Source organism: Engystomops pustulosus, chromosome 1, assembly GCF_040894005.1.
Source record: "Engystomops pustulosus chromosome 1, aEngPut4.maternal, whole genome shotgun sequence".
Lineage (NCBI taxonomy): Eukaryota > Metazoa > Chordata > Amphibia > Anura > Leptodactylidae > Engystomops > Engystomops pustulosus.
In genome coordinates this window covers 103,425,470-103,451,730 of record NC_092411.1, presented here as the reverse complement: position 1 = coordinate 103,451,730, position 26,261 = coordinate 103,425,470, and the positions used below count along the sequence as shown (strand labels likewise).

The 26,261-nt window shown below is 40.0% G+C and overlaps 3 protein-coding genes across 10 annotated transcripts in view; 1 reads left to right on the top strand and 2 right to left on the bottom strand.

Moving 5' to 3' along the window:
• The window catches only part of RNF212B (ring finger protein 212B), a 59,255-nt gene extending 55,735 nt beyond the window's left edge, over positions 1-3,520 (top strand). For all 7 annotated transcript variants that reach the window (XM_072150716.1, XM_072150720.1, XM_072150717.1 and 4 more), the window contains one exon: positions 2,463-3,520. The gene's annotated coding sequence lies outside the window, so the exon portion shown is untranslated. The remainder of the gene's footprint in view (positions 1-2,462) is intronic.
• A 973-nt stretch (positions 3,521-4,493) lies between these two features.
• On the bottom strand, positions 4,494-24,986 carry HOMEZ (homeobox and leucine zipper encoding). Of its 2 annotated transcripts, none has more exons than XM_072150713.1 (2): positions 24,851-24,986; positions 4,494-8,275 (listed from the first exon to the last, which is right to left on the bottom strand). In XM_072150713.1, the coding sequence occupies exon 2, from the start codon at positions 8,186-8,188 to the stop codon at positions 6,572-6,574; it is 1,617 nt and encodes a 538-aa protein (XP_072006814.1). In that variant the 5' UTR covers positions 8,189-8,275; positions 24,851-24,986; the 3' UTR covers positions 4,494-6,571. The 2 variants fall into 2 exon arrangements, with proteins under 2 accessions (XP_072006814.1, XP_072006812.1); XM_072150711.1 differs by lacking the exon at positions 24,851-24,986 and adding an exon at positions 13,856-14,166.
• The window catches only part of LOC140118633 (twisted gastrulation protein homolog 1-A-like), a 15,775-nt gene continuing 14,387 nt past the window's right edge, over positions 24,874-26,261 (bottom strand). The window contains exon 5 of the mRNA XM_072136813.1: positions 24,874-25,121. Coding sequence (XP_071992914.1) covers positions 24,874-25,121 — 248 coding nt within the window. The remainder of the gene's footprint in view (positions 25,122-26,261) is intronic.

The following is a 26,261-nucleotide window of genomic DNA, read 5'->3' as shown; positions in this document are numbered from 1 at the left end:
GAAAAATAAAAAATAGATAATTTACATTCAGGTATGTGATGCATGAAATCTCTTCTTTTTAACCCCTCAAGGACGCAGGGTTCATTTCTTGCTCTCCACCTTCAAAAATCCATAACTTTTTCATTTTTACGTGTACAGAGCTGTGTGAGGGCTTATTTTGTGCGCAACAAATTTTATTTTCCCGTAATGTTATTTATTTTAACATGTCGTGTACTGCGATGCTGGAAAAAAAATCCAAATGTGGAAAAATTGGAAAAAAAAAAAACGCACGTTCTTGTGGGCTCAGTTTTTACGACTTTGACTGTGCACTCAAAATAACACCTCATCTTTATTCTTTGGTTCGGTGATACCAAATTTATATAGGTTTTATTGCGTTTTAATACATTTTCAAAATTAAAGAATGTGTACAAAAAAAGAAAAAAAAATTTTGCCATCTTCTGATGCTAATAACTTTTTCATGCTTCGTTGTACGCAGCTTGGGGAGGTGTCATTTTTTTGTGAAATGAGCCGACGTTTTCATTGCTACCATTTTGAGGTCTCTGCGACATTTTGATCACTTTTTCTTCCATTTTTTTTTTTGTGATGTAAGAAAGAACCAACCAATATGCGCGCCAACCGCCACAGAACCCCCCTATTACACAAGCCAGCTGCCGCAGAACATCCCAGTACACGCCCCAACCGTCGCAGAACATCCCAATACATGCACCAGCTTCTGCAGAACCCCAAATACACTCTCCAACCACTGCAGAACATTATAATACACATTTATTAAAGTTTCTGCGTCAGTTTTCTGGTGAGTTTGCACTGGATAGAACATCGTTGGAGCTTGTACATGTATTTATGTCTGCGTCAGTTTTGTGTGGAGGCTGCTCCCACAAGACAGAAAAAACCGGCACCTAAAGGGGCTGTTACTGCATAGTCGTACCATGCGTCACATTTTATTACTGACGTGCGCTACAATTTTGTCTTGGGTACTACCCATTACGTGTCTCAGCTGCTGCACAACCTCACAACCCCCTGTAGTATACAGCCAGCACTGTATATACTCACCCTCCGGCGGTTCCCAGATGTCGGCGTGGCTCCTCTTCCGTCTCCGGTCTTCTGTAACAGCCGGTATAGACGTGGCCATGTGCACTGCTGGCAGGCGCATACCATGACGTCAGCAGTGGCTGCGTCTATGCCGGCTGTTACAGAAGACCGGCGACAGAAGAGGAGCCGCGCTGACATCGGGGAGCCACGCTGAGTATCGGGGCCTCCACAGGGTGAGTATATACGTTTTTTTGTTTGTTTTTTTTTTTAAATTGACTTGTGTATAAGCAAAGGTTTTTCAGCACATTTTTTTTTTTGTGCTGAAAAACTCAGTATATACACGAGTATATACGGTATATGGCAGACGAATTAAAAATAAAATGTCCAGTTGGCAACACCCCTTTAATTCAGATAAATGGCTTTTGTTACCTGTAAAACAAAGCTATTGTTACTTGACACATTCACTAAACTCAATGTTCACTGAATGCACTATGGTCATCATTTCCCCATGTATTGCACTGTTCTGCAATAGCCGTCTACGGGGCTGGATATATGTCTACACGACAGTTCTGTGAGTGGGGCCTTACACGGTTTCCACTGCTCTGTGAAATATTGTCAGATATTATACATATCCCTAATACTGAAAAGAGTATTTCTAATGAGTCAGCTTACAAATCGTAATGTATTAACAACACAATTAAAAGTAAAAGTGCAGAACAGTTTTCTTCAACCCAATTCCCAATCCAACCCTGGTCCAAGCAGAGGACACTTGAGAACAAACCCTGTGGCAGAGGTCCTGCATCCATCTGTCTGTCTCGCTTAGCTTCCAGTGTGTCACCTGGGGCTCCAACAAAGCCAAATGCCCTATTTCTAATGTCAATCATAATTGTTCTTGGGAAGATCTCTGGGACGAACTTTGAAGTGAGTGTCTAGGAACCACATGAAGAAATATTATGGAGCAGCCTATTCGGGGGATGCCTCTGATGGTACTGTGCTTGAAATAGGATAGTTCCTTTTATTGTCTAAACCCTTTTAGTTTGCTAATGACCATTTTTATAATCTTGTCAGAGCCACCATTACACAGACAACTAACTTACCGTTTTCAGTGTTGAAGTTATACAGGCCAGGCATTATAAACTTGTAAGTGGATCTGCGATATTGTTATATGGCTTTTTAATAATAATAAAAGCACTGAATGACATTTTATGCAAAGTTCTTTATTAGAATGAGAAGGTTGTAATATTGTAACTTGTTTTTTTCTAGGTTTTTTTTTGTGTTCTGACATTATATTTAGTTACTTTTTTTTTTTTTTTTTAAATGTAATGAAATGGCAATACAAATCTCAAGTTGTTTATCGCAACTATCCAAATTGGCAACAATACCAGAACATAGGAAACAACCAACTAAAGATATAAAGTGTTTTGCTATTACAGGACTCAAGCTGGACATCTTCTGCCAACTGATTTCCCTGCAAGCCTGGAACATTTGGTGCAAGCTTTGACAATACATTTTTGAGCTAAACAGTTGAGCCCAAAATTTCCAAACTTCCAAACTGGTACAATTCTCACTTTTAATCTCAATGTACATTTTTTTTTTTTTTTAATATATAATGCTAAACTAGCATCACACCAGTGACAGCTGCAGACCTCAAAATCTTCAACAGCGCATTGAGAGGAATTGATTGTAATGTAACTTTTTGAAGTTGGTTTTGCTATAAACTTAAACTGCTGTGTGGTTTCATAAATTTTGTGCATCTTAAAAGAGAACCCGTCAGGCACATCTATCATTTACTGTAGGGAGTTGCTCTGGATGATGATATTAAAGTGAGTCATTGGCTTCTGCATTTTATAAAATGATACCCCTCCCTCCCCCCTAGTCTTGTGCATCAGTCGGCTTCAACACCCAATTTCTCCTATAATACACAGCCCTCCTGCATTTCTGTGCTGCAGCTCAGCAGGAGAAGTACTGGGGGGATGTTTACAAGGAGGAAGGGGGTGTTGCAGCCTGACTTAGCTCAGCAACACCCTGCTGACTCCATTCACAGGATTACAATGCAGAATTTTATTATTCACAGGAGCCGTCGACTCATTTCAGTATCATCATGCACTACAGTAAATGAGGTAGAACATTTGGCTTGGAGAGCTAGAAGTGCCTGACAGATTCTCTTTAATGGCTCTTATGAGATGTTTTCTGCTTTCTTTGCCACCCCTTTACTAAAGTCAGATTGAGCAAATGCTTCTACCATCCCCCGATCAGACACTACAGCAGTCTCCATGGTCTTTGTTTATAAGTGAACCAGTGTTGGGATCACCATGCCAGTAGTATGGCACTTGAACACAAAGACAATTAGTGGAAGAGAACATATGCTAGTTGCTTGTAAACAAAGACTTGGGGCATCTGAACTGTATCAAATGGAATGGAGACAAAGCTGAATATATTTTTCAAATAACTATTTTAAAACCATCAACACTACAAAAAGGTTTTAAATAAAATTAATGTGCATGTATTTTCATGAAAAAAAAAGCGTCCCCGTGCTAGTTCTGCTGGATGTGTTTTATAATAAATATACACCTATTAAGAAAAAAAATCAATTAGAATTGTTGATCAGCTGCAAAACGGTCCATGACTCGTTCTTATTTTGCCACAAGTAGACATGAAAAAGCCGCCCTCTCAGAATTTACTTATGGGTACATCTTGGGAGACAGATGATTGGTTGCTGTGGGAAACTAGAAAAGTTCTGCTCTCAGACACTTCTGATAGATCTCCCCTCCTGTCTCTATGGACTATTTCTAGCTGCTTAGCAGAGGAAGATTTGGTGTCTTAGCACCTACTGTATCCTGCCTATTGAGGCATGCCATTTTGTAGTTGTGAACAAGAAACCTGGACTGCTGCAGGCCGGATAATCATCATCTTAAAGGGAACCTGTCACCACTAAAGACAGGTTACAGAAGCCGCATTTCATTACAATATAATTGTGCGACAGAATCCTGTAGCGAGTCCCAGAGGTTTTTTTTGGATGCATCTAAGAGGAAAAAAATATGTGACTTGTCTGTGTTGCAGACTCCTCAGCTCTCACCCCCGACCTTTGTGCTTCTCCTTCCCCCATAGATGCCAGTTCACCACCCTGAGCTCAGGGAAGAAGCAGGAGGGAGGAGCTATACAGGAGGCTGAGGAGTTTGTAGCACAGACAAGTCACGTGTTTTTTGAAAATGTATCCAACAGAGAATTCTGCCAGGTAAATTAAAACACACAATTATATTGTAATGCAAATGCGTGGAGAAACCAGAAAGGCATATGTGCAAAGCAATTCTGCAACCTGTCTTTAGTGAAAATGTTGTCCCTGATGACAGGTTTCCTTTACAAAATTAATCCAGGTTCAGTATGAGAAGCAGGATCAAGCAGTGGAAGCCTTGATCCTGCCTTACCGAGGAGCGACCTACTTCCCCTAACTGCTGGAGTTATGATCAGGGGAGCATTCCACATTTAATTAATTATTGTTAATAAGGAGGACAGCAACATTTTAGCAATATTTGTAGGACATCCTGAGGCTACATGTGTTGTTAATAAAATAATGCTCTCCCACACACAATAATGAAATCAAATCACTGACATATGAAAAGGACCTAAGCTCTATATTTGCCGAATCATGTTACCATGTAAGGTGAAGGACAGGGCCTTCTGATGCCCTGAATGGTGATCAGGTGTTGAACAAGTCCTCTCCTATTCAATACACATGCATTTCTTAGCTTCCTGTGCTCTACAGAAGATCTCTCACTGCTAACAAAGCATAAGATTTATATTTTTTTTCTCTATTTTATTCATAACTCTAAATTCTACATCCTGTTACAGATTTCTTATCCCACCACCTGCTCCAAACTTCCATGGTAAAGTTAGCATAAGTATGCTTATGCCTTGCATCTTGGTTAGGCTGCATGCACACAAACGTAATCCTGCCGAGCTGGCCAACATTCGGCGCCATGGAGAGTAGGAGGGGTGACCCCTACCCTCTCCATAGCAATGCATGGCGTATGGGCTGTAATACAGGGAAAGATAGGACACAGAGCGTTTAATGAAGCGGTACGGTGCCGCACCATATCGCTCCGTGCGGCCATTGCCGTCTATGGGGGACATATGTACGGCTGCAAGCTAATGAAAACATTTTTGCTATAAATTATTTACCATAAATATAGATGTAAAGAAGAAAACTTCTATGAATATAAAATATAATGAGCAGTATATGAAAGACAGATACAACTCATTTGTACACAGTGCTGTGTGAAGCGTAAGAAATTATACCAAAAGATGATGTTCAAACTTTTTTTCACTGCTCGGCTTCATACAAATTAATGTGCAAGTGCAGATCACAAGAATCACAAACAGAAATTAAATGTGTTAACCCAGGATATAAACAACATGGCCCAATCTAAGAACGTGCCATAAGTGGTTTGTGGATGACGTGAAAAGTTTATAATTTTTCTTTCTGGAGAGGGTCATTTTAATACCAGTGATCTAACCTCAGGAAAGTCATTAATATCAGATCGATGGGGGTTTGTGCCCTCTGTCAACGCTGTCTGGAAGAGCCAAATGTTGGATATCCGACTCCTAGACCAACACCAATCTGTTACTGAAGACCTATCCTAAGCATCAGTATTAAATAGCCCCTAGTCTGGAATAAAAACACAGTCTGCCGATTGCACAATGAACTGCAGTCAGTTAAGCAACAGAACTACAGTATGTAAACCGAGACAATGCTCCATTACCAGATTAAGTCTTCATATATCATTACTGTTCTATTGGTGTTCTACAGCTTCTTAAAGTAAGTCTGTCACCATGAAAATGCTATTTACTCTGCAGGCAGAATGTCAAAGAAACGAGAAGCTAAACAAATGTATCTATAGTTTTCTGTTGAACATACACACTGATAGAGGGAAGGGTGCCAATTACCAATGGGAGTCCCATGATTTCACAGCATAGGAGCAATGAATCTGCTCAGCTCTTTTTGCTCTATAAATTAGCTGCCTACAGATTACACAGCTTTTTTATGCTAAAAGGTTCCTTTTAAAGCCGGGTCACATAGGTCAACACACTGCAGACTTTGCATCAGGAATTGCATATAAATTCACATCAAAAAGCCATTTGAGTCATTCTTTGAAGTCCCCAGCAAGAATTGACATGCTGCAGGTTTTCCTCAACAGGATTTAGTTGCAGCATGTAAAAATTTTTATCCCATATGCCACTATAAAAATCTCAAAACATTTGTTACCAGCAGTCTGGTACAAGTACTTCTCATGTGTTCCTAGCCATAAGGGTGTTCTGGAGGTCAGGTTACTACCGATAAAACACGGACTACCCTTTAAGTTTTGAGCAATACAACAACATATGCTTTTGCGATAGTCCCCTGTAAGCAAAAAAACAAACTACATTACAAGTAAATAAGAAATACAAATGTGTTAAAAGATATATTATTATAGGTAGAACATCATTTTCCTTTTTTATTCAAATAGACCATTCCTAACAAAAATATATGTTTGTATTCACTGCATTAGTCCTGAATGACAACAACGTCAACTTCATCGTCTTCTACCTGATCATCCTCTTCTTCATCCAGACATACCTCCACCTCCGCAGGTTCTTTAGACTTTTGACAAAACCAATCCAGTACTTCCTTTCGACTTAATCCAGATTTTCTTACGAGTAAATGCAAGTCTTCCTCACGTATGCCATCATGAGTACACAAGTATCTGTCAAGAACATCGTACTTTTTAGAGGAAGTCGATAAAACACAGCCCCCAGGAGAAGCATTAGACTGTAAAGAGGCAGCTATAGTAGAAGCTGATTTCTGTGCGGAGTTTGGTGCCCCTGAAGTAGTTTCATATTTATTAGCCTGTATTTCTGGAACTTTTTGCATAGTTTTTACTGAACATGGACTTGTGGGTTCCATAAGTTTTATTACCGGACTGCCACTTATAGAATGATCCGTTGACTTTAATAACACTTTAACTGCAGGTCTGTTTTCAGTGTCTGGGGCTCCTAAATCAGGAGCCAATGTGACAACTTTAGCATGTTCCCCAGGAGTTTGTTCACCAGATTTTCCATTCTGATTAACAAGGTGTTGTGGTTCATCCAACCATTTGGGGCGTTCTTGGGCACTATCACGGAACCATCGGAGTTGTCCATGTTTAAGCGCATAACGTGTATCTCCAAACCATTGGATGATGTCAGATCTTGGTAATCCGGTTATTTCCTCCAGGTTTTGGTAGTCTTCGCGACTAGCCCACTGGCACTGCAAAAAAAAGGATTTCAAAATTGCCAGCTGTTCTTTGGTTTTTCGTTGTCGCCGCATAACCCGTGAGTAATATTCTTCTCTAGAGGTTCGCCCACCAGTGTCATTAGACAAATGAGGCTGCATGCCTTTGTGATCATCATTATTCCAAGACGCGCACAACATTTTACGGGTTTCTTCATCTATGGGAGGAGAGGCCACAGATGAGCCATTTTCATTCTCATCTGCTGAAGGATGCTCAGCTTGGTTCATAAGTACCCGTTTTGATTCAGGAAACTTATCAGCAGCCGGTATACATTGCTTGTAAATGCCTGGCGAGCCACAGCTTTTCATATCTTGTTCACTGGTTAACTCTGTAGGCTCAGGTGTTCTATCATTTAATCTCATCTTTTTGGCATCTGGGGGAATATCACCTGAGAAAGAACAAGGAGAATGTGGAAGTATCATTTGCCCTGCATCACGCTTTGGTGAAGAAACAGAAGATTTTTCTAAATTCCTAAAAACATTAGATTTCTTGGCTACTGCAGTCAGGGGCTTGAAATGTAACTGATCCTGATTGTAGACCAAACGTGAACGCGTCTCTTCAATTTCCTCAGAGGACCAGCTGATACCACAGCGAATACGCTGTACCATAAACCAGGCTTTCACTTTTTCCATTTGTAGTCCATGTCGTACGCAAAGCAAAGCAAGCTCTGGCATTGTAGGATAAGGAAAGTAACTGAAAGTGTGGATAAGCAGAGGATGATCATCCAACTCGTTGGTCAACTCTGCCTGGGTCCAAATCAACTGTAGATCATCAGAGATAGGAGGCAAACACACAAGTCCAGGGGTGTCCTCTGGATACACACCAGAATCACTGGTGGTGGTGGGAGACATTGTCCAGTTAGAAGGGTGGAAGCATAAGGCAGGTAGTGGTGGTCATTAGAACTTTGTCTTGATCGATTTATCTGCTGTTTGGATCCCCTGCAAAGAAAGAAGAGCTTATGTTAAGCAGAGACAAAGTAACCATGCTTCAACAGTTTTAATTCAATCATTAAAAGCTACATAGACTTAAGTATGTTTTGGAAAAGTTGTGGAAATTTGAATGCAAAGAACAAATCAAACTTTATCCATGCATAATAATGAATGTATTCACATTAAAGGCATTAGAGTGATTCTTGGTATCGGTCATAAATATCAATATTATAATATTGGTGGGGGTCAGAAACCTGGAACACCGCCCATGGCTCTGTGCCGCAATATCTAGCATACTAAACGTTTTGGGAACTTTATCGAAACAACTTCAGTTCAAAGTTAAAATAAATTCTACATATATTCACCACCACCAGATTTCAGAATACAAATACACATTCAAGAATGTATATACTGAAAATTCAAACCTCAGAACTTCAAATGTCTCCATTCAGCTGATATTAGTTACTAAATGTTCACTAAAGAGCAGCCCCTCCTGAGTATCAGTACCTGACTCTTGTTTTGTCCATCTCCAGACTTACCGCTTCTAGATGATCTGCCTACTAGTAGTGTGATATCACATGAAGAACATCCATGAAGTCTATTTATTACACCACTTAGTGATCTATAGCTGCTGAGAGTCAAGAGAGGAGATCAGCCTCAAACTAGATGAGCGTATAGCGTCCTCCCCCAGGTCATTAATGAGAGAACAAAAGGTGAACTCCACCCAGTTATTCTGCTGGGATCCTTTGTTTCCTGACCTCTTCCTTCAAATGAATGAGATCAACCACTGTGATCTTTCAAGACAGCCCAACACCCCTCCATTCATCCATTTGTAGGGGATAACAAGCACTTGCCATTAAAATGTGCAACAAAAACTAAGAAAAAAAAAAAGATACAGAAAGTGTGTTTACTATACACATGATCTTTGCACTTGTAATCTGCATATGGCTATCTTTGAGAACACAGTGGGGCACATGCATATTTTATTTGGCTTGTTTTTTTTCCTTCTACCTTTGCAAACTTTTTGTCACGTGCGCATTTCTTGTGCCTAAGACAACCTCCCTTTAAAGTAAACCTTAGTCACGTTTTCTGCATCATTGCCTAAATTATTAACAGATTACAGGAATTCCTAATTTTGTTGTGAAACTTTTTTTTTTTTTTTTTTTAAATCACTAATTTGGACGCAAAACCACTTGGGCGAAAAACTATGAACTTTTGGCTCAAATATAGTTTTACAGGATCTGTATTACAAGTATTGATACTATTACAGGAAGGACTAATCTGTGGCCTTAGCGATGAGTAATATGTATGGTAGAGGGAACTTGCCAGGGCTAAGGATCATGAGCAGCCAGACTTGCCGTCTCAGGCTGGAACTGTTACAGTGTCTGCGCTGCAATTTTGCCTCCAACCAGGGAGTCCTTGCATCGTACTCCTCTCCTGTGGAATGTGTTCAGTCCATGGGATTGGACCAGCATACGGGCCTGTTTCCACAGGTTGAACATGTACGTAGGCAGCCAGCCTCAGACTGAGGTTTCTATGCTGTGTGAGTGCTACACATGGGTGGGGAACACAAGGACTTAATGGAGCTTGTAATAGAGGCCCGTGCATGGAGAGAAAGGGAGTTAATCATCTAATAAGAAAGTTGAACCTTTATCTTACCAATTTTAGTGAAAGGGGTACAGAGGAGCTATAATTATATTACATGTTCCATTTACACCTATCATGGCTACTAGCCAAACACGAGCCAGGGAGATGTGTCACTATATACGACAAACTGCATGGCTTAATTTAGCAGTAATGTAGGATACTAAAACCTCATTCAGCTTCACTTTTCCCATGTATTGAGTCATGGAGGAATCATAATGAGCTGAAATACTATCATTTGTTGATCAGTGGCAGCCCAACCACTGAGCCCTGCACCGGTCACATGATATCAGTGTACAGAGCCTTGAACAGACAGCCCAATACACTCAGCAGTGGCTTTGCTGTACATTGCAGCTCATTTCCTCGTGATCTAAGTGGAAGTTAAAGGGATGTCCACTTTCCGTAAAAAAATAAAAGTTTCCAATGGTTTTGTATTGAAAAGTTATACAAACTTCCAATATATGCTCTGTATCCATTCCTCGCTGTTTTCTAGATCTATGCTTACCGTCATTCTACAGGAAGTTTTATTGTTTACTTCCTGTGGATAAAACCTGGTCAAAGGTCAGGTGCACTGCTCCTTATATCACACAGCTCTGATTACTCTTGTGATAAAAATGAGCCGTGCACCTGTGTGATATCACTTGACCATGCGCTGGTTTCTGTCCATAGGAAATAAACATGAAAGTTTTGCATAGAAGGAAAGCAGAGATCTAGAAAACCCTGAGGAATGGATACAGAAATCATATTGGAAAATTATTACACAAATTATTATTTGCTGAAAGTGGACAAACCATTCAAGCTGCAGTAATAACACTACACAGTGTACAATCATCTGCATCCGGCTCTATACACCATGCAAAGAACAGCTGATCGGTAGAAGGGCCCAGTGTGTTGGACCCCCACCAGTGCAATGTGCAATGTCTTCCATTATAAGTCAAAGAAAGGAGTGTCTGGGGAGGATTAGCCAAAAGAATATGCTAGTCCAGAATAGAACAAGTAGAGAAGGGTGCCACAGACAAGAAGATTAGAAACTTTTTAAGCCTTTATTTGAGCATGGGGGCATTTGGGCAGATGCCATTCACATCAGAGGAAAACAGGTAGTTTTGTACTTGCCATTTAACATAAATGTGTGCCCACTACACTCCTAACTTATTATTTTAAGAGGTTGTCCACTTTAAGCATTGTTTGTCTAATGAAAAGTTGCATAATTTTCCAATATACTTTCTGTATCAATTACCCATGGTTTTCTAGATCTTGTTGTCTTGCTGTCAAGCAACAGAAAACGACATTGTTTACTTCTTCTTCTGGTCCATGGTCATGTGATTAACCAGCTTGTTGTATAACAGAGTAATCAGAGCTGTGCGATGCTCTGCTGCACCTATGAGAGATCATATGATCATGGAACGGTGTTTATCTACAGGAAGTAAATGATGAAGATTCCTGTTGTATGACAGCAAACGGATACAGAAAGTATAAAGGAAAATTAAATTACTTTTTGTTATACAAACAATATTAATTATTTGCTGTAATGTGCTTAAAGTAGACAACTCTTTTAATCTACTATCTGGCATTTCAGGGACTAACTCGTGAAATAAAGTATTCGGATGGACAGCGCATGTATAGCTGCATCACTAGTCTACAGACTAAAATAAGCCACAGTCCTTATCTCATGGGAAACCAAAGGATTGGACGTGACTGGGCATCAGATGGCAGGCTGCCCTGCATATTGCTATAGTGTGTATGTGGCCCCTTTATTCCTAGGATCCATAGGGTCCTGGCAATCACAACAAACGATGAGCAAGTAATAATATCATAACCCTTTTATGCTAAAGACAGACACAACCAATTGAATGTGCTCAGCTGTTTTACTTTCTTCTACAGTCTATTATGAGGAGTTTCACCAATATATGTGTGAACAAACCGTTACACTCTCGATAGACCATCAATACTTGCTTTGGGCATAGCAGGGGGTAAAAATCTGGGGCTCTGCACTAAACACAGGAACAACAAAAGCAGTTTGTACTAAATGAGAGTGAATAGGTGGCATGGATCAAGTAGCTGTCTGTCTTTGGGTCTGTGTCTCTGTTTACAGTACGGCTACCAGCTGATAATGTATGAATTGTGCCAGCTTTGCCTTAGCAGTGATGTTGCCCCCTTCATTGCCCCTGCATACTGATGTTTATGAACGCTAAATACATGGCAGTACATTACTACTGTGCAGTGTATTATGGCAGGGATCAGAAGTGGGCATCATCACGAAAATTTTAAAAAATTATTTAAAAATGGGAGAACAACAGAAAGGGATGGCCTCTGTGCTTTGTATCAGTTACAATTGCGTGGCATGTACAGTAGGCCACCTACAGTCATGTTTCCTTTATGACTAAAAATAGAACATGTTGCAAAGTTAGTTAGGTAAACAATTTTTACCCCATAAAAGATACAATACAATAATTTAAAAACAGTTCTCTGGACACAACCTTCAAAGGAAATCTACCAGACTGTGGTAATCATCTTATATTTGTTATACATGGCCTCCTTCCTTCTAAAATGAGCTTTTACAATTATGCTAATGAGCCAGAAAGGTTATATGGGTTGTTACCAAAGCCCCTCCATGCTCTAGCTTCCCAGGCTGTTACACAGTGCAGGAGTATGTCTCTCCTTACCCTCCCCCTGCTCCCATGTAATTTCATAACAGAGGAAGTTTCAGCACACAGTGGGAGCGGAGAATAATTATTATTTATATAGCACACAAAGATTCACCCACACAGTAATAGCCTGAGACTCTACAGCACAGAGGTGTTCTGGGAACAACCCCATTGGCTCATTAGAATAATTTTAAGATTTAATTTTAGAAGGAAGGAAGCTATGGGTAACAAATATAAAAGACTACCACAGTCACGGTGCCTGGATCTGCGAGCTAGGCTGCATTTACATGAATGTATGCCCGGACGGCCATTCATACATCCGGGGTACTGGAGAGAAGGAGGGGAGACTTCTCTCTTCTCCATAGAGATGCACGGTGTATGGCCGCGCACACGGGGAAAGATGGGGAAAAAATAGAACATCTCCTATGTATGGAGTGGCACATGAGTGGCACCATATTGCTCTGTGCCATCTATGTGGGGGGGGGGGGGTCGTATGCAGGGCCGCAAGCTTGCGCCCCGTATTCGTTCGTGTAAATGCAGCCAATGGTTTATCCTGATTTTGATGGTAGATTTTCTTTAAAGTTTCCAATTTTATAAATACTCTAGAAAAAAATTTTAAAATTCATAAAGTCTGGGCTCAGCCTGTCAGCTCAGTCCGGTGATTAGAATTTTGGTCAGAGAAATCCTGAAAGTACATGAAAAAAGGTTTTTGGATCAAACGCGCTTGCAGGCAACAGGCTGTAGGCTGGTAATACACCTATAAATCCAGAGGCCACATGAATCTACCAGCCCCAATATAGAACTGAGCTGAGTGTAGTGCAGCGCTTCTACATTCAGGCCCACTGACACATGGATCCAGTGTATCCGAACAAACTCGCTTGAGTATATTCGCCTTGACACCACATTTGCACTCAGTGTTGGGTTTTAAAACGCAATTCAAAAGCTGAGGGATGGTGTGTGACCCAATCACATGCTTTGTGTTGTTTACATACAGAACATGTGGTCCCATCCATAAGTGGATGCGAACTAATAGACGTCACACTGGTGCTGAGAAGCTGCCAACTAGTCCCTACGAATTACGTACAATGGGGCCGATCCTAGTGAAATTATTATAATAACAATGAGGTATTATACAGATTTTTACAGCCCTCGGCTTCACTAGTTCATGGTGAGGCCACGCAGGGGTTAACAGCAGCTGCCCTCTTGTCAGACAAAGTGCAGGGGCACAGGCTGGTAACACCGCAAAACACAGCACACGTGGAGGAAGACAACACATGTGACACGGCTCCATGACACTCACCTGCTCTACGTGCGCCATACTGCTCCCAGCTCAGCGTCCGCCCCGGGTGCTGCGGCCGAGTCCTCGGCACACAGTCGTGTTATTAGTCGGAAGCGCCGTGTTGTTGTGCGTGTCCGGGATCACCCTGGGAGGGGGTCGTTGCCAGGACTTCTCCACAGATTGGTGTATCAACAGGAAGGGAGGGACCCGAGGGCCGGGAATGCTGGGAGCGAGCGGGGAGGCGGAGGGCACGGCACGAATCCCAGGCAACCCTGCAAGTGCACCGCCGCCATAGGGCCCTCACTACAACGTAGTATCGTGTGCTGAAGGAAGCGGCTATGAGGGAGGATAAAGGCTTCCACACGAGACCTATCACTCTGCCCGCACTCCTCAGCATTACGAGGAGGGTTTGTGTTAGTTGGAAGTGTTTTTTGTAGCATCTTACACTTTTTTATGACTTTGTTCCCCATGTATCGGTAATCCTAGTACTTGCATTATTTATTTATTTTTTGCATTCCCCTGTTTTCCAGATTCTGCCGCTTGGTTTACTAGTTAACTATTGGCATCTTCCTAAAAACTTCAGACCCCTCCAGGCATAGAAAATGGATCAGTATGGGTTGTGCAAAGATGTAAAAGTGGCAAACTTTCTATTATAAATATGAAGAGAAATATGATGAGTAATGAAAAATGACCCTGCCCCACAAAGACCACTAAGTTCTGGGTCTCCAACCCTGTATATAGGTCCTTGGGCTGCCTCTCCTGCAGTTTATGGTTAAGGATTAAAAAGCTATTCCAAAAAAATAAATTATTCTCCTGAGGACATCCTCTCATGTAAACAATGTGAAACATGTGCTAAATAATAGAATAAAATCACAATTCTCTAGAAGGCTGGAATGCTTCACGAAGTTTATGGTCTGTGCAAAAAGACACTTGGGTATTGGCAAAAGTGCAATAAAACAAGTGCAAAGAAATAGTGGCCATGCATGTCCTGACAAAAGAGCTGGCCCTGTCCCACCTCCCCTTTGCACACAGCTGTTGCACTTCCATTGAATTTCATTCATGAATAAAGGGGCCAGTGGAGAAGGGGGCAGGATAATTGGGGGGGGAAAAAAACAGAAGCTGCTCCAACCAGTATGACTGGGTTTACATATCAGCTAAGTGCAGCACATTTTACCATCCAATCTAGCAGTGTAGCACATTTTCACTTTCCATAGTAATCTCAGTTTTCTATATGGAGAATGGAGTCTGGGGCTGGGTTCACACAAGTTTAGAAGCCCAATTCAAGCACAGCAGGAGGAGCTTGGCCCAATTGCATATGCATTTACCTTGAAGCACTTGCGATCTGGAACAAGCAGCACATATTTAGCATTGGGGAAGATTTATTATACCTTATCAACCAGTTTTCAGCAAAGTCGCCGGCGGCACTTCAGAATGTCGCTCCCCCGAACGTCATCGGGTGCGGCGATCGGTTGCCATGACAGCCTCTGGTCTTTGTCAGACCAGAAGCTGCATGGTTACTGCATATTCCTTACAATGAGCCAGTGGCTCATTGTAATGAAGCATATGCAAAAATGCCATATACTGCAATACAGTTGTATGGCAGTATATGGTAGGAACGATCTGACCATCTAGGGTTAATATGTACCCTAGAGGGTCTAAGAAATACGGGGGAAAAAAATGTTTTAAAAATGTAAAAAATTAATAAAATATTAGAAATTTTAATCACCCCCTTTCCCTAGAACTGATATAAAACATAATAAACAGTAAAAATCACAAATACATTAGATATCGCCGCGTCCCAAAATGTCCGATCTATCAAAATATAAAAACAGTTATTGCCGATTGTGACCTCCAAAACGAGAAATGGCGCCCAAGTGTCCGAAATGCGACTTACACCTTTTTAGGGCGCGTTCACACGTTGCTTTTTGGTTGCGTTTTCATTGCGTTTGAATTGCATATACAACAGCTGATGAGAGGTGATTTGCCTAATTACATTACCGTTTATGTTTGTAAATGCAATGTTAACGCATGCGTAAACAAAACACATGTGTTAACGCGGTGTTAACACATGCGTTAACATCCTGTTTATGTAGCATTTTGTAAACGGAAATGTTAACAGTGATGTAATTAGGCAAATCACCCCTCCTCAGCTGTTGTATATGCGTTTCAAACGCAATGAAAACGCAGGTCAAAATGCAATGTGTGAACGCGCCCTTACATGACATAAAAAGTACTAAAAAGTGATCAAAATGTCGAACAGTCCTCAAAATGGTAGCAATGAAAACATCGGCTCATTTCGCAAAAAATGACACATTGCACAGCTCCGTACACCAAAGTATGAAAAAGTTATTAGCGTCAGAAGATGGAAAAAAAAAAATTTCTCTTTCGTACACATTCATTTAATTTTTGAAAATGTATTAAACCGCAATAAAACCTATATAAATTTGGTATCACCGCGATCGCACCGAACCAAAGCATAAAACTGAGGTGTTATTTGGAGCACAGAGTGAAAGTCATAAAAACTGAGCCCACAAGAACGTGACGCACATGTACTGTACTGCTTCCCAGTACATGGCATGAAATAATAAATAACATCACGGGAAAGTAAAATTTGTTACGCACAAAATAAGCCCTCACACAGCTCTGTACATGGAAAAATGAAAAAGTTATGGAGTTTTGAAGGTGGAGAGCGAGAAATGAGCAAAAAAAACCTGTGTCCTTAAGGGGTTAAAACCACTTTTACACGAAACGCATGTTTTTCACACAAAAACATGCATTTTGGTCAAAACACATTCAAACCAAATCGAATGCATTTGTAAACGCAGCGTTGACAGCAATGTACTTGGGCAAATCTCTTCTCATCTGTTTTGCTGCGTTTGAAAATGCATGCGTTAACGCCACGTGTGAACACACCCTTATAGTGTTGAGTGAAACTTGTGGGATTATAGGTTGGACTTGAGGGGTCCATGTTCATTAAACAATAATACTATAAAGCAAAGAGGAGGAAATATCTATTTCTGTCAGGTTTATGTCTTCAAAATGTCTCTCGATTGTTACATCTGCCAATTAAGAGCTCATAAGTTGCTCTTAAAAACTAGAGTACGATACTGCATTCATGTGCAAAAAGAAAATACTGCTCAAGTTGCAAACTTGGCAGAAATGGCACTTAAAAATCAAATTTATGGCCTTGTGGCCAGAAATGTTTCCACTCATCTTCTGGTGCTGTTGCATCGAGTTGTAGCCAGAAAGGAAATAAGAGTACAGGCGGTCCCTTACTTAAGGACACCCGACTTACAGACAACCCATAGTTACAGACGGACCCCTCCGCCCACTGTGACCTCTGGTAAAGCTCTCTGGATTCTTTACTATAGTCCCAGACTGCAATGATCAGCTGTAAGGTGTCTGTAATTAAGCTTTATTCATAATCCTTGGTCCAATTACAGCAAAAATTTTGAAACTTCAATTGTCATTGGGACAAAAGAAAAAAATGTGTCTAGAACTTCAATTATAAAATATACAGTTTCGACTTACATACAAATTCAACTTAAGAACAAACCTCCAGACCCTATCTTGTATGTAACCCGGGGACTGCCTGTAATCCAAAAAAATTCTTTGTGGTAGTATGATTTTCAATAAAAATTCAGTTTCAACAGGTGCTTTTATGTAAGGTGCCTAAATTTTAATGCATTTTTAATAAAATTTAGTTTTTACAGACAACCACAATTCAATTTTTTGGCTTTATTCCAACTTACCCTTTTCCTGGTCTAGGAATGGGACCTGCTCTCTAATTTGTGATCTGAACAGTGGGTTCAAACACAGCAGTTTCCTATGGACCCTTTACTACGGTAGTGTTTGACCCTATAGGAAAGCATTTGTTTGTATGCTAACCTCTGAATCAACTGACTCAGTTACTTACAGCAGGGTCCGGCCGGAGCCGGCAGCCTCGGGGCACTCGCCGGACCCTGGGGCTGCGGCAGGAGGGATCGGATCCCCCGGGGGGTGGGTGTCTGATCCACGGGAGACACATTTAACCACGGTGTGTAAGGGGTTAAACACCAGGGATCGGAGTTATTTTGATCCCGGGTGTTAGTGCCGGGTCCCGTAATCTTCGTAGAAAGGCACCGCATCAGAAAAAGGACCCTGAATGACTGCCATAAAAAGACTATATGGCGGTCATTAAGTAGTTAATTGCCATTTATGCATTTCTAATGCATGAAATAAATATTTGACCACCTACCAACCAGCTAGGGTTCGGTCAGATGCGCCACTTGCATTGTGTTTAGAAACAGGCCTTGCTCTGATCGCATCTGCGTTTCCTATCGTCTATGATAGCTTTTACTATCACTATAATAGGTAAATAAAATGGATGGCGTAACCAATGATTGTGCATATGCTTGGAAAAAATAGAAAACAAAGCATACGTACACACATTCTAACAAAAATTTGGATCGCTTTGAGAAACACATTCAGTGCAGTTTTGCTGAGTATGATGGCATTGAGCTATGCACAGGTCAGTGAGCAAAGATAAATGATGCCCATCTGAATGGGACGCTGCAGTTTTTTAGACTGCCTAAAATAAAAAAAAATACCAACATACTACTAACTAGTTAAATGTTTGGCAGCACTTGAAGCATACTATAGTTCAGCACTGACCTTGAGTAAAATGTTAGTCTAAAAGGTCATTCATCACATCACCACTAATAGTTTCCATTGATCTCTTCTGTTACAGAAGACAAAGAACAACAGACTATTAACAGTGTGATCTAATTGCATTTATAAACATTTTTAAAAAACAAATAAAAAAAATGCAAATCCAAACTACTAGATTGTTTTTAAATAATATAGAAAATAATAAAAGCAAAACAGATGTAAACAATAGGAAAGTGATGGGGGAGGGTTCTCTGCTGGCTGGATCTATAGGAGCAGATGGTTAGGTCTGGAAATAGGGTCGAGAAGCTAAAGAAAAGACAGAGGTTTAGAACAAATGTTGCTGTTTAATTTGTTCTCTTCTTCTACTGTCATCATATGTTGTCACCATGTATTTTGGATTTTTTTTCTAGTAATCCAGTTCCCTCCCTCTAGAAGAAATTGTTATTTTTCAACACCTTTTTACATTGATAACCTATATTTTGGATAATCGTATGAATAGCAGATCAGCTAGGGAAATCGGCCATGCTTGCAGTGCGGTTAGCGACAGTCTATCTGACATATGGAATGTTAGCCATTTGAATGGAGTAACATAGAAGACCACTGCAAAGTAGAAAGCATTGCTGCTTCCGGGGCTGCAGTAGCCCATACTGCTAACTCATTTGTAAGGCATCAGACACCCACAAATCTCATAATGATGACGTATTCTTTTTCTCAAGGAACATACATGATCATTCACTACGGTCATTCACAGTTTTTTGTTTGTTTTTTTTTAAGTGTTTTCGCTTTGTAAAAGAGCAAACAGAGGTTTATTTATTTGGGAGACTCCAGAATAATGTTAATAATAATATTATTCTCTTTTGGGGCATTGAAGCTCATCATTATCATTGTGTAGGGCCAAATGAATAATTTAAAGTGGACCTGTCATTAGGTATGAAATATCCTTTCATGTGCATATGGAAATAGCTCAAGGGAACCTGAGAAGTCACTTTTGGAGGCAAAATGGGGAGCATCACTTTATATCCCCATGCCTTGGGCTCTATTTTAGATTTTACTTAAAAGAGGGAATTCTAGAATAGTATATTTCACACAGTGACTAAAGTGTATACCGAAAGGTGCATTCGAGTGGCACTCCAGTAATGGACTTGTTACTCCCAGGTACTATACTTATTAGCTTATTTACATTGTACATTGGGGTTTTCTGCCTGTTACTTACCTCCATCTCGTCTGAGGTTTAGTCTCACACTGAACATGTTTATTATTATCATTAGTACATTACTGTATTTCTTACAGTCATCCCTCTTAACCATTTTATGGGTTCTTGTTGTTTATTTTATTCATTTATTAATTTCAATTGTCATCCTTTGTGGTGTCCTATCAGACATTGTGCCCTGATTCTTGTGGGTTTTTTGATGCTTTTATAAGCTTCACTAATAAAGATGTGTATGTTTTTAATATGTACCAAAATATGATTACATTTTTGTCATACACTCGTTTATTACCTCATTTATTGCTTTTTAAACCATTAGCTCCTTAACAAAATGACTTAACTGTACATCATGGTTCCGATAAGAATGTATGAAGAGGGTTCATTTAACCATTTAAATACTGCTGGTGGAACTTATGTAGCAATAGCCTAGAGCAAATTTTCTAAGATCTATTGGAGAGTTTTCTAGGCATGCTCTGTGAAAGAATAGGAAAAGATAATCTGTGACATTACATATTGTCAGTAGGGGATGCAGTGATGAACTTATCCATAGGGGTGTTGTTTTGTGCCATCATCCTATCTCTCTTGTCTGTGATGCGAATTCTGAAGAGATGTTTTTTGCAGCAGTCACCTAATTTACAAGTGTCAGTCTATTAGCATAGTCTGCACCATGCGCCAATAAACCATCGGAATTAAACAGTTTGCAACAGATGCCGGGCCATCGCCCTCCCACCTACTAGACAGGCCCCTAACCCTAGTATGAAGAAGAGGGGGAGGAACCGGCAGGTGTGTCTGCACAGGTTGTGCAGGAATCATGTGACACTATAGTAATGAGGTAAGAGTGCTATTTGGTTGGCACCACCTACCTGCAAGATGCGCCATGGTCACCAAACAGCATGGCACACCACGCTACCATATACACAGCTGATGGCTGTGCACCATCCGGCTCCCGTCAGATGGCGGAGTGATATAAGCATGATTTTATACGATATTCTATTAAAAGATCAAAGCTTTTTTTCATATACATCTTATTAAACTACACAATGTGCTTACAATAAACTTTTATACTTCCATCTAAAGACAATATTACACTTTGTGACAAATTATGACCATATATAAAATATAAATTATATATAATGTAAAAGGAGGAGAGGATTTAAGAAGCAAAGGGTAGACATGCTGGTCTTTCAGTAATGGAGCAATCCAAAAATAATATTTAAGTTTGGGGAAAAAAATACACAAGAATTTTGAAGCAAACTACACGGTTGGCGTTTACACTAATGTGCAGTTTCCTATACTGACATTTACCCAACATTTCCATTTTATACAGCTCATGGAAATGTGAAAGTGGCATGAGTAATGGTAAGTTTTTGCATTTGTTTTTCACTTACCCCCTCCAAAATATCTTTTTTATTTTTCCATACAGAGCCATAGTCGGGCTTGTTATCTGCAGGGCAAATTGTACTTCCCAGTGGGACAATTTAATAGTCTTCGCAGTCTACTGGGAAGCTGTCTGTTTTTACTGGGAAGCTGCCTTTTTTTTAGGCCCTCTAAGGTGTTCCAACTCGGAGACTCTGATCACTTATATTGTATTGCAGTATATTGTGAATATGCCTCTGGCTGACTGTAATAGAAAATGCCAAGTGACAAGCATAGAATCTTTTCAGAGGCTTACAGCTGTCATTGTTACCAACTGGCAACCCCTGAAGGTGCAACAGGGTGGCAATATGGTGGTGCCCATGTATTACAGTTGTTTAGGGGCACCACTCAAAGCTGACTGGTACATCTTAACCATTGAGCCCTCTCCATAAAGCCTTAGGCTACATTCACCCTGCTGTAAAGTGGACGTGTATATGGCGTATATACGTCCCCCATAGACGGCAATGGGTGCCGTACGGGTGCACGTGCGGCACTGTTCCAAAGACTGGAGAAAGATAGGAAATGTCCTATCTTTCCCCGGAATACGTCGCCGTGCCCCATGTTTCTCTATGGAGAGGGGCAGGGTGTGAATGTAGCCTTAACCCCAGTTTTGAAAATATTTAACTATATATGTCATTATCTGTGGAATAAGTCAGTAAACAGTTTACTTTATATCATAAAATGAACATGCTATAAATAAATGAATGTAACCAAACTCAATGTAATTAGTCACAAAATGGTAAATTGTTTGATTTTATGATTCACAAAATTTTATGGGCTTTCTAAAGTAGGTGGAGTTATCTCCAAGATGGCCGCAATCTACAACTCCCATGATCCCTCAGTTCTCAGTAACAGCTCCTCTCTTTTATGGTCTGCTCCCAGTGATGATGTAACAGACTGTCCTGTTACCATAGTAACGATGTGTGTAACTGCCATCACTGCACATCACTAAAACACTGGTTATACTGGATGCACTGCAACCAACCCACTACAGCCAAACCTAGTGATGAGCACATGACCTGCCCATTCTCCTCCATAATGTATGTCCACAGCATTTTTCTGCTAAGGGGAGCAAAATTTGAATAACAACTAATTGAATTTCTACTTCTTTCTACTCATGTACACTGGTATGCAACCAGCAATGCATTGTATATATAAGATACAACTCTAAGTTTAGGTTTCGCTAGGCAACATATGTACAGAGATATCTTTACCTAAAATCAATGTACTATACATACACAGTTCGCTTTTATTGGATTTTTATACAATCTGACAGATGTTTCTGCATCTATTCATCTCCTGTGCATGGAAAGGTTATTCTCATTATTAACTGGATTTTATACATCTTGAGACTTTAATGAAGGAAGAAACAGCACAGAAATTGATAAATTGGAATTTTTACCATAGCTATGTAAAATGCTTTTTTTTTTAATAATAGAACACAGATTTTATAGTTTTTAAATTTTTTATTTATTTAAAATATTGATACAAAGCATGGCACAGGTGAACATGCTAGTATATTTACAAATGACATCTTACTTGTATCATAGCAAGATAGTAATGCCAGTAATGTAAAACATAAGACTGCTGCAGTGACTGTTTTTAAAAGTTGAAGCGGTTCTTAGCTTTTTTTTGAGAGGTGCATAAACCGTTTTTTAACAGTACAGACAATAAAACTAAGACACAAATAGGCATCAACGAAAGGCGCAAAAACAAGCACAAAAACCCGGCAGATATAATGATAAATGATGATAAATGATGATAAATCGGCAAGGTAAAACCTATAAAGGATGCAAATGGTTGGAGTTGATGAAAGTATTTAAAACTGGGCAAATAGAGATAGATGTTGTGGGCATTGAAGAGAATGATATTTTCTAAGACAGCAGATTTATGCCCTAAAAAACAGAGTATATAGATTCTTAGAAATGTTTATTTCGGACAAATATAAACTATGGTACGGGCTACATGAACTATTCATTTGCCATCTAAGTCATATCACACACTGAACACATTCCCTTCTATTGGACATAAATGTCCATCAAGTAGGAAAAAACCTGTAGTAGTAGAGTAGTTCTAGCTTTAGGTATCGCAAGACTTCACAAACGCTTCCTTAAAAGGAGATTTGCAACAACAAACAGTCAATTGTATGAGATGGGTTTCCCCTAGCAACCTAAAATGGTGAAATCCCCAGATTCTCAGGTACTGGGAATTATTGGAGTATCATAAATTTCTATTTAAAACGAGAACAGGGTGTAGGATCTTTCTAATAAGTTTCTGTAGTGTAAAGCAATTGGTAAGCCTTTGTACACCATTTAAATAAAATAAAACAATGAGGCTCTCTATAATGCCAATGCCTCACGCTTGAATTTTAATGTCTAGAATATTTAACATCTGTTTCAGACTAGAAGACACACTTTTTAGCAAGAGAAAGGGTTGCTAAAAACCTCCTACATCTTATAGTATTAAATCAGGAGATCCAGCATTTCCAGATCCTCCTGAACACTCTCCTGGAGATTAGATGAAGTGCTCACAAAGCGTTTTACTTGATCTCTGAGAGCACATAGCCCCTATACATGAAATGGAGAGTGCACCATTTCATTGCCTGTCCTAACATGATGAGCATGTGGCAAATCACATGCTTCTTGCATCACTGTAAGATCATTAACACCTTTCCTGCTGATAATCATGTTGGGATGTAGAGAAGAGATGTGTAGAAGATGTTAGACTTTTAGAGACACTTTCTATTCTGTATAATGCCTTGCTTTGCGACAATACAGTGTGAGAGACAATCATTTCCTTGCAGTGTTATATCCCCACACCATCTTCACTGGTAGATTTCCCATGCTCTCAATACTAAAACAGAGCATCACATTGTCAGCCAAATTCTATACCATCATTGCCTGGAGGAGAGGTGTAATGACCAGTCTAACTATATTCTTTTACAAAATCCAAAAGATCAAAAAAATATACACACAGAAGGCTTCTCTGTCCTACTCCTCATCATTAATACTGTGTGACATGACCCAATAAAGTACAGTCCATGCCGTTTTTAATGTTCAGGAAGAGGAGGAGACATAGGTAAGTACCGGTATGTTGTTCTCAGCAGGTCACAACCAGATCACATGAACTAAAGAAATAGGTCCCAGAAATTTTCAAATAGGAAGCATTAACTAAATAAGGTAAGACTTAATTACATCAGAAGTATAAAAAATGTATAATAGGGAAAAAAAATTTTGTTTCTTTACTGGAATTATTTAGTTGCAAGTCATGAATTTGGCTTTGCACTGGCAGTAGTTCTATGTTTATGCTACAATAATGAAGCAGCCTAAATACCCATATGCAACTTTTTTTATACCTCAATGCGACTTTTCAGAGACTTTTTACACCAAAAAGCTAAGCAAAACCTAAAATATAGTAACCCCCTTAGGTCCTATGGCTAGTTTTGTGAGCTTTCACAGAGACGACACAAAATTATGACAAGCAACACCTCTTGTTTGGCCTTTGAATGGGTTGTCCAGGATGAGAACACATGGCAGCTTTCTTACAAAAACAACGCTACTTCTTTCTATTGGTCGTGTCTGGTACTGCAACTTAGCTCCATAAAGGTAAATAGAGCTGAGCTGCAATACCAGACACTACCAAAGAACAGAAGTAACACACTAGAAGAAAGCTGTTATGTTTTCCTAATCCTATTATAAGAACTCATTTGTCAAGCACTACAGATTTTGTATATCAAGGCTCACCTCTCAAATTTTCCTTTACAGTACTATTTAGTATCTGCCTCCCCAGCAATCAGAACTCCTTTAGGGTGACACTGTTGGCATAGTGGTTCCTTGCTTCCATATCCGTAGCAGTCCGGTCCCACACACTGACAGCAGCCATTGTGAAACCAGCGGTATCTAGAGGATCCAGTAAATTCACAGGTTTCATGACAACGTCTCATAGACATGCAGGATTTAAAATACATCACTGTGCAGATACTTGATGTATTCACTGAAGACTCCGCGGGTACACCTGGAATGGACAAGAAAATAACTGTATTAACCTAACATAATAATGGTGCAAATTATATGCAAGGCCACAGATGATTGTAACATACCAATACTGAATCAAGCAAGTACTTTTATGTCCATATTAATTTGTCAGATGTCACCATCATATTTGAATGAGAAAATTTGAGAGATGAGCAGATGTTTTCATTGATACCTTTTTGAGGACTGTGAGACTTTTTGATCAAGTTTTTATCTTATGTAAAATGGTGTAAAAGTCGCATTTCGGACATTTGGGCGCTATTTACCATTATGTGGTTCACTGCCGACAATAACAGTTTTTATATTTTGATAGATCGGGCATTTTGGGATGCGGCGATACCTAACAAGTTTGTGATTTTTACTGTTTATTTAGTTTTATATCAGTTCTAAGGAAAGGGGGGTGTTTTGAATTTTTAATATTTTTTTTTTTATATATTTTTTAGACCATTTAGGGTACTTTAACCCTAGATGGTCCGATCATTCCTACCATATAGTGCAATACTGTATTGCAATATATGGCATTTTTACAAAGGATTCATTATAATGAGCCACTGGCTCATTGTAACAAATCTTCAGAAGCCACGCAGCCTTGGGTCTGACAAAGACCCAAGGCTGTCATGGCAACTGGTCGCCACTCCCCGATGACATCACGGGTTGCGGCAATTTTGCTGCCATCAATCAAGGGGTAAACACCTGCAATTGTTGCTAGCAACGACCGCGGGGGCTAGTCATGAGGGTTTGCTGCAATATGCAGCAAACTCCATGACTGTATGTAAAGGGCTTACCCAGTGAGCACTTTCCATACATCCTTAACAGCGTTTAGTGGCGTAACTTGACGCTAATGGGCCCCAGTGCAAAGTCCCCCCCGACTATAATGTATGGTTCATAGTACAAGTCTTATCATATGGGAAAGTGAGACCTTATGGGCCCCCAAAGCCTCTTGGGCCCGATTGCGACCTCTACACCCCCTCAAGTTACGCTCCTGACAGCATTGATTGATTTTTTTGGGGTTTCTGTATATGGCAGTCCTGGAGTCCATTTGTAGGACCAGCCATTGGCGCCCAACAATCATGTCATATTTACTGTGAAATATGTCTGTGAAAACAGTCAGTCAGAGCAGATG

Excerpts from the sequence above, each read along its gene's own strand:
- HOMEZ (XM_072150713.1), bottom strand. The coding sequence starts at position 8,188 with ATGTCTCCCACCACCACCAGTGATTCTGGTGTGTATCCAGAGGACACC.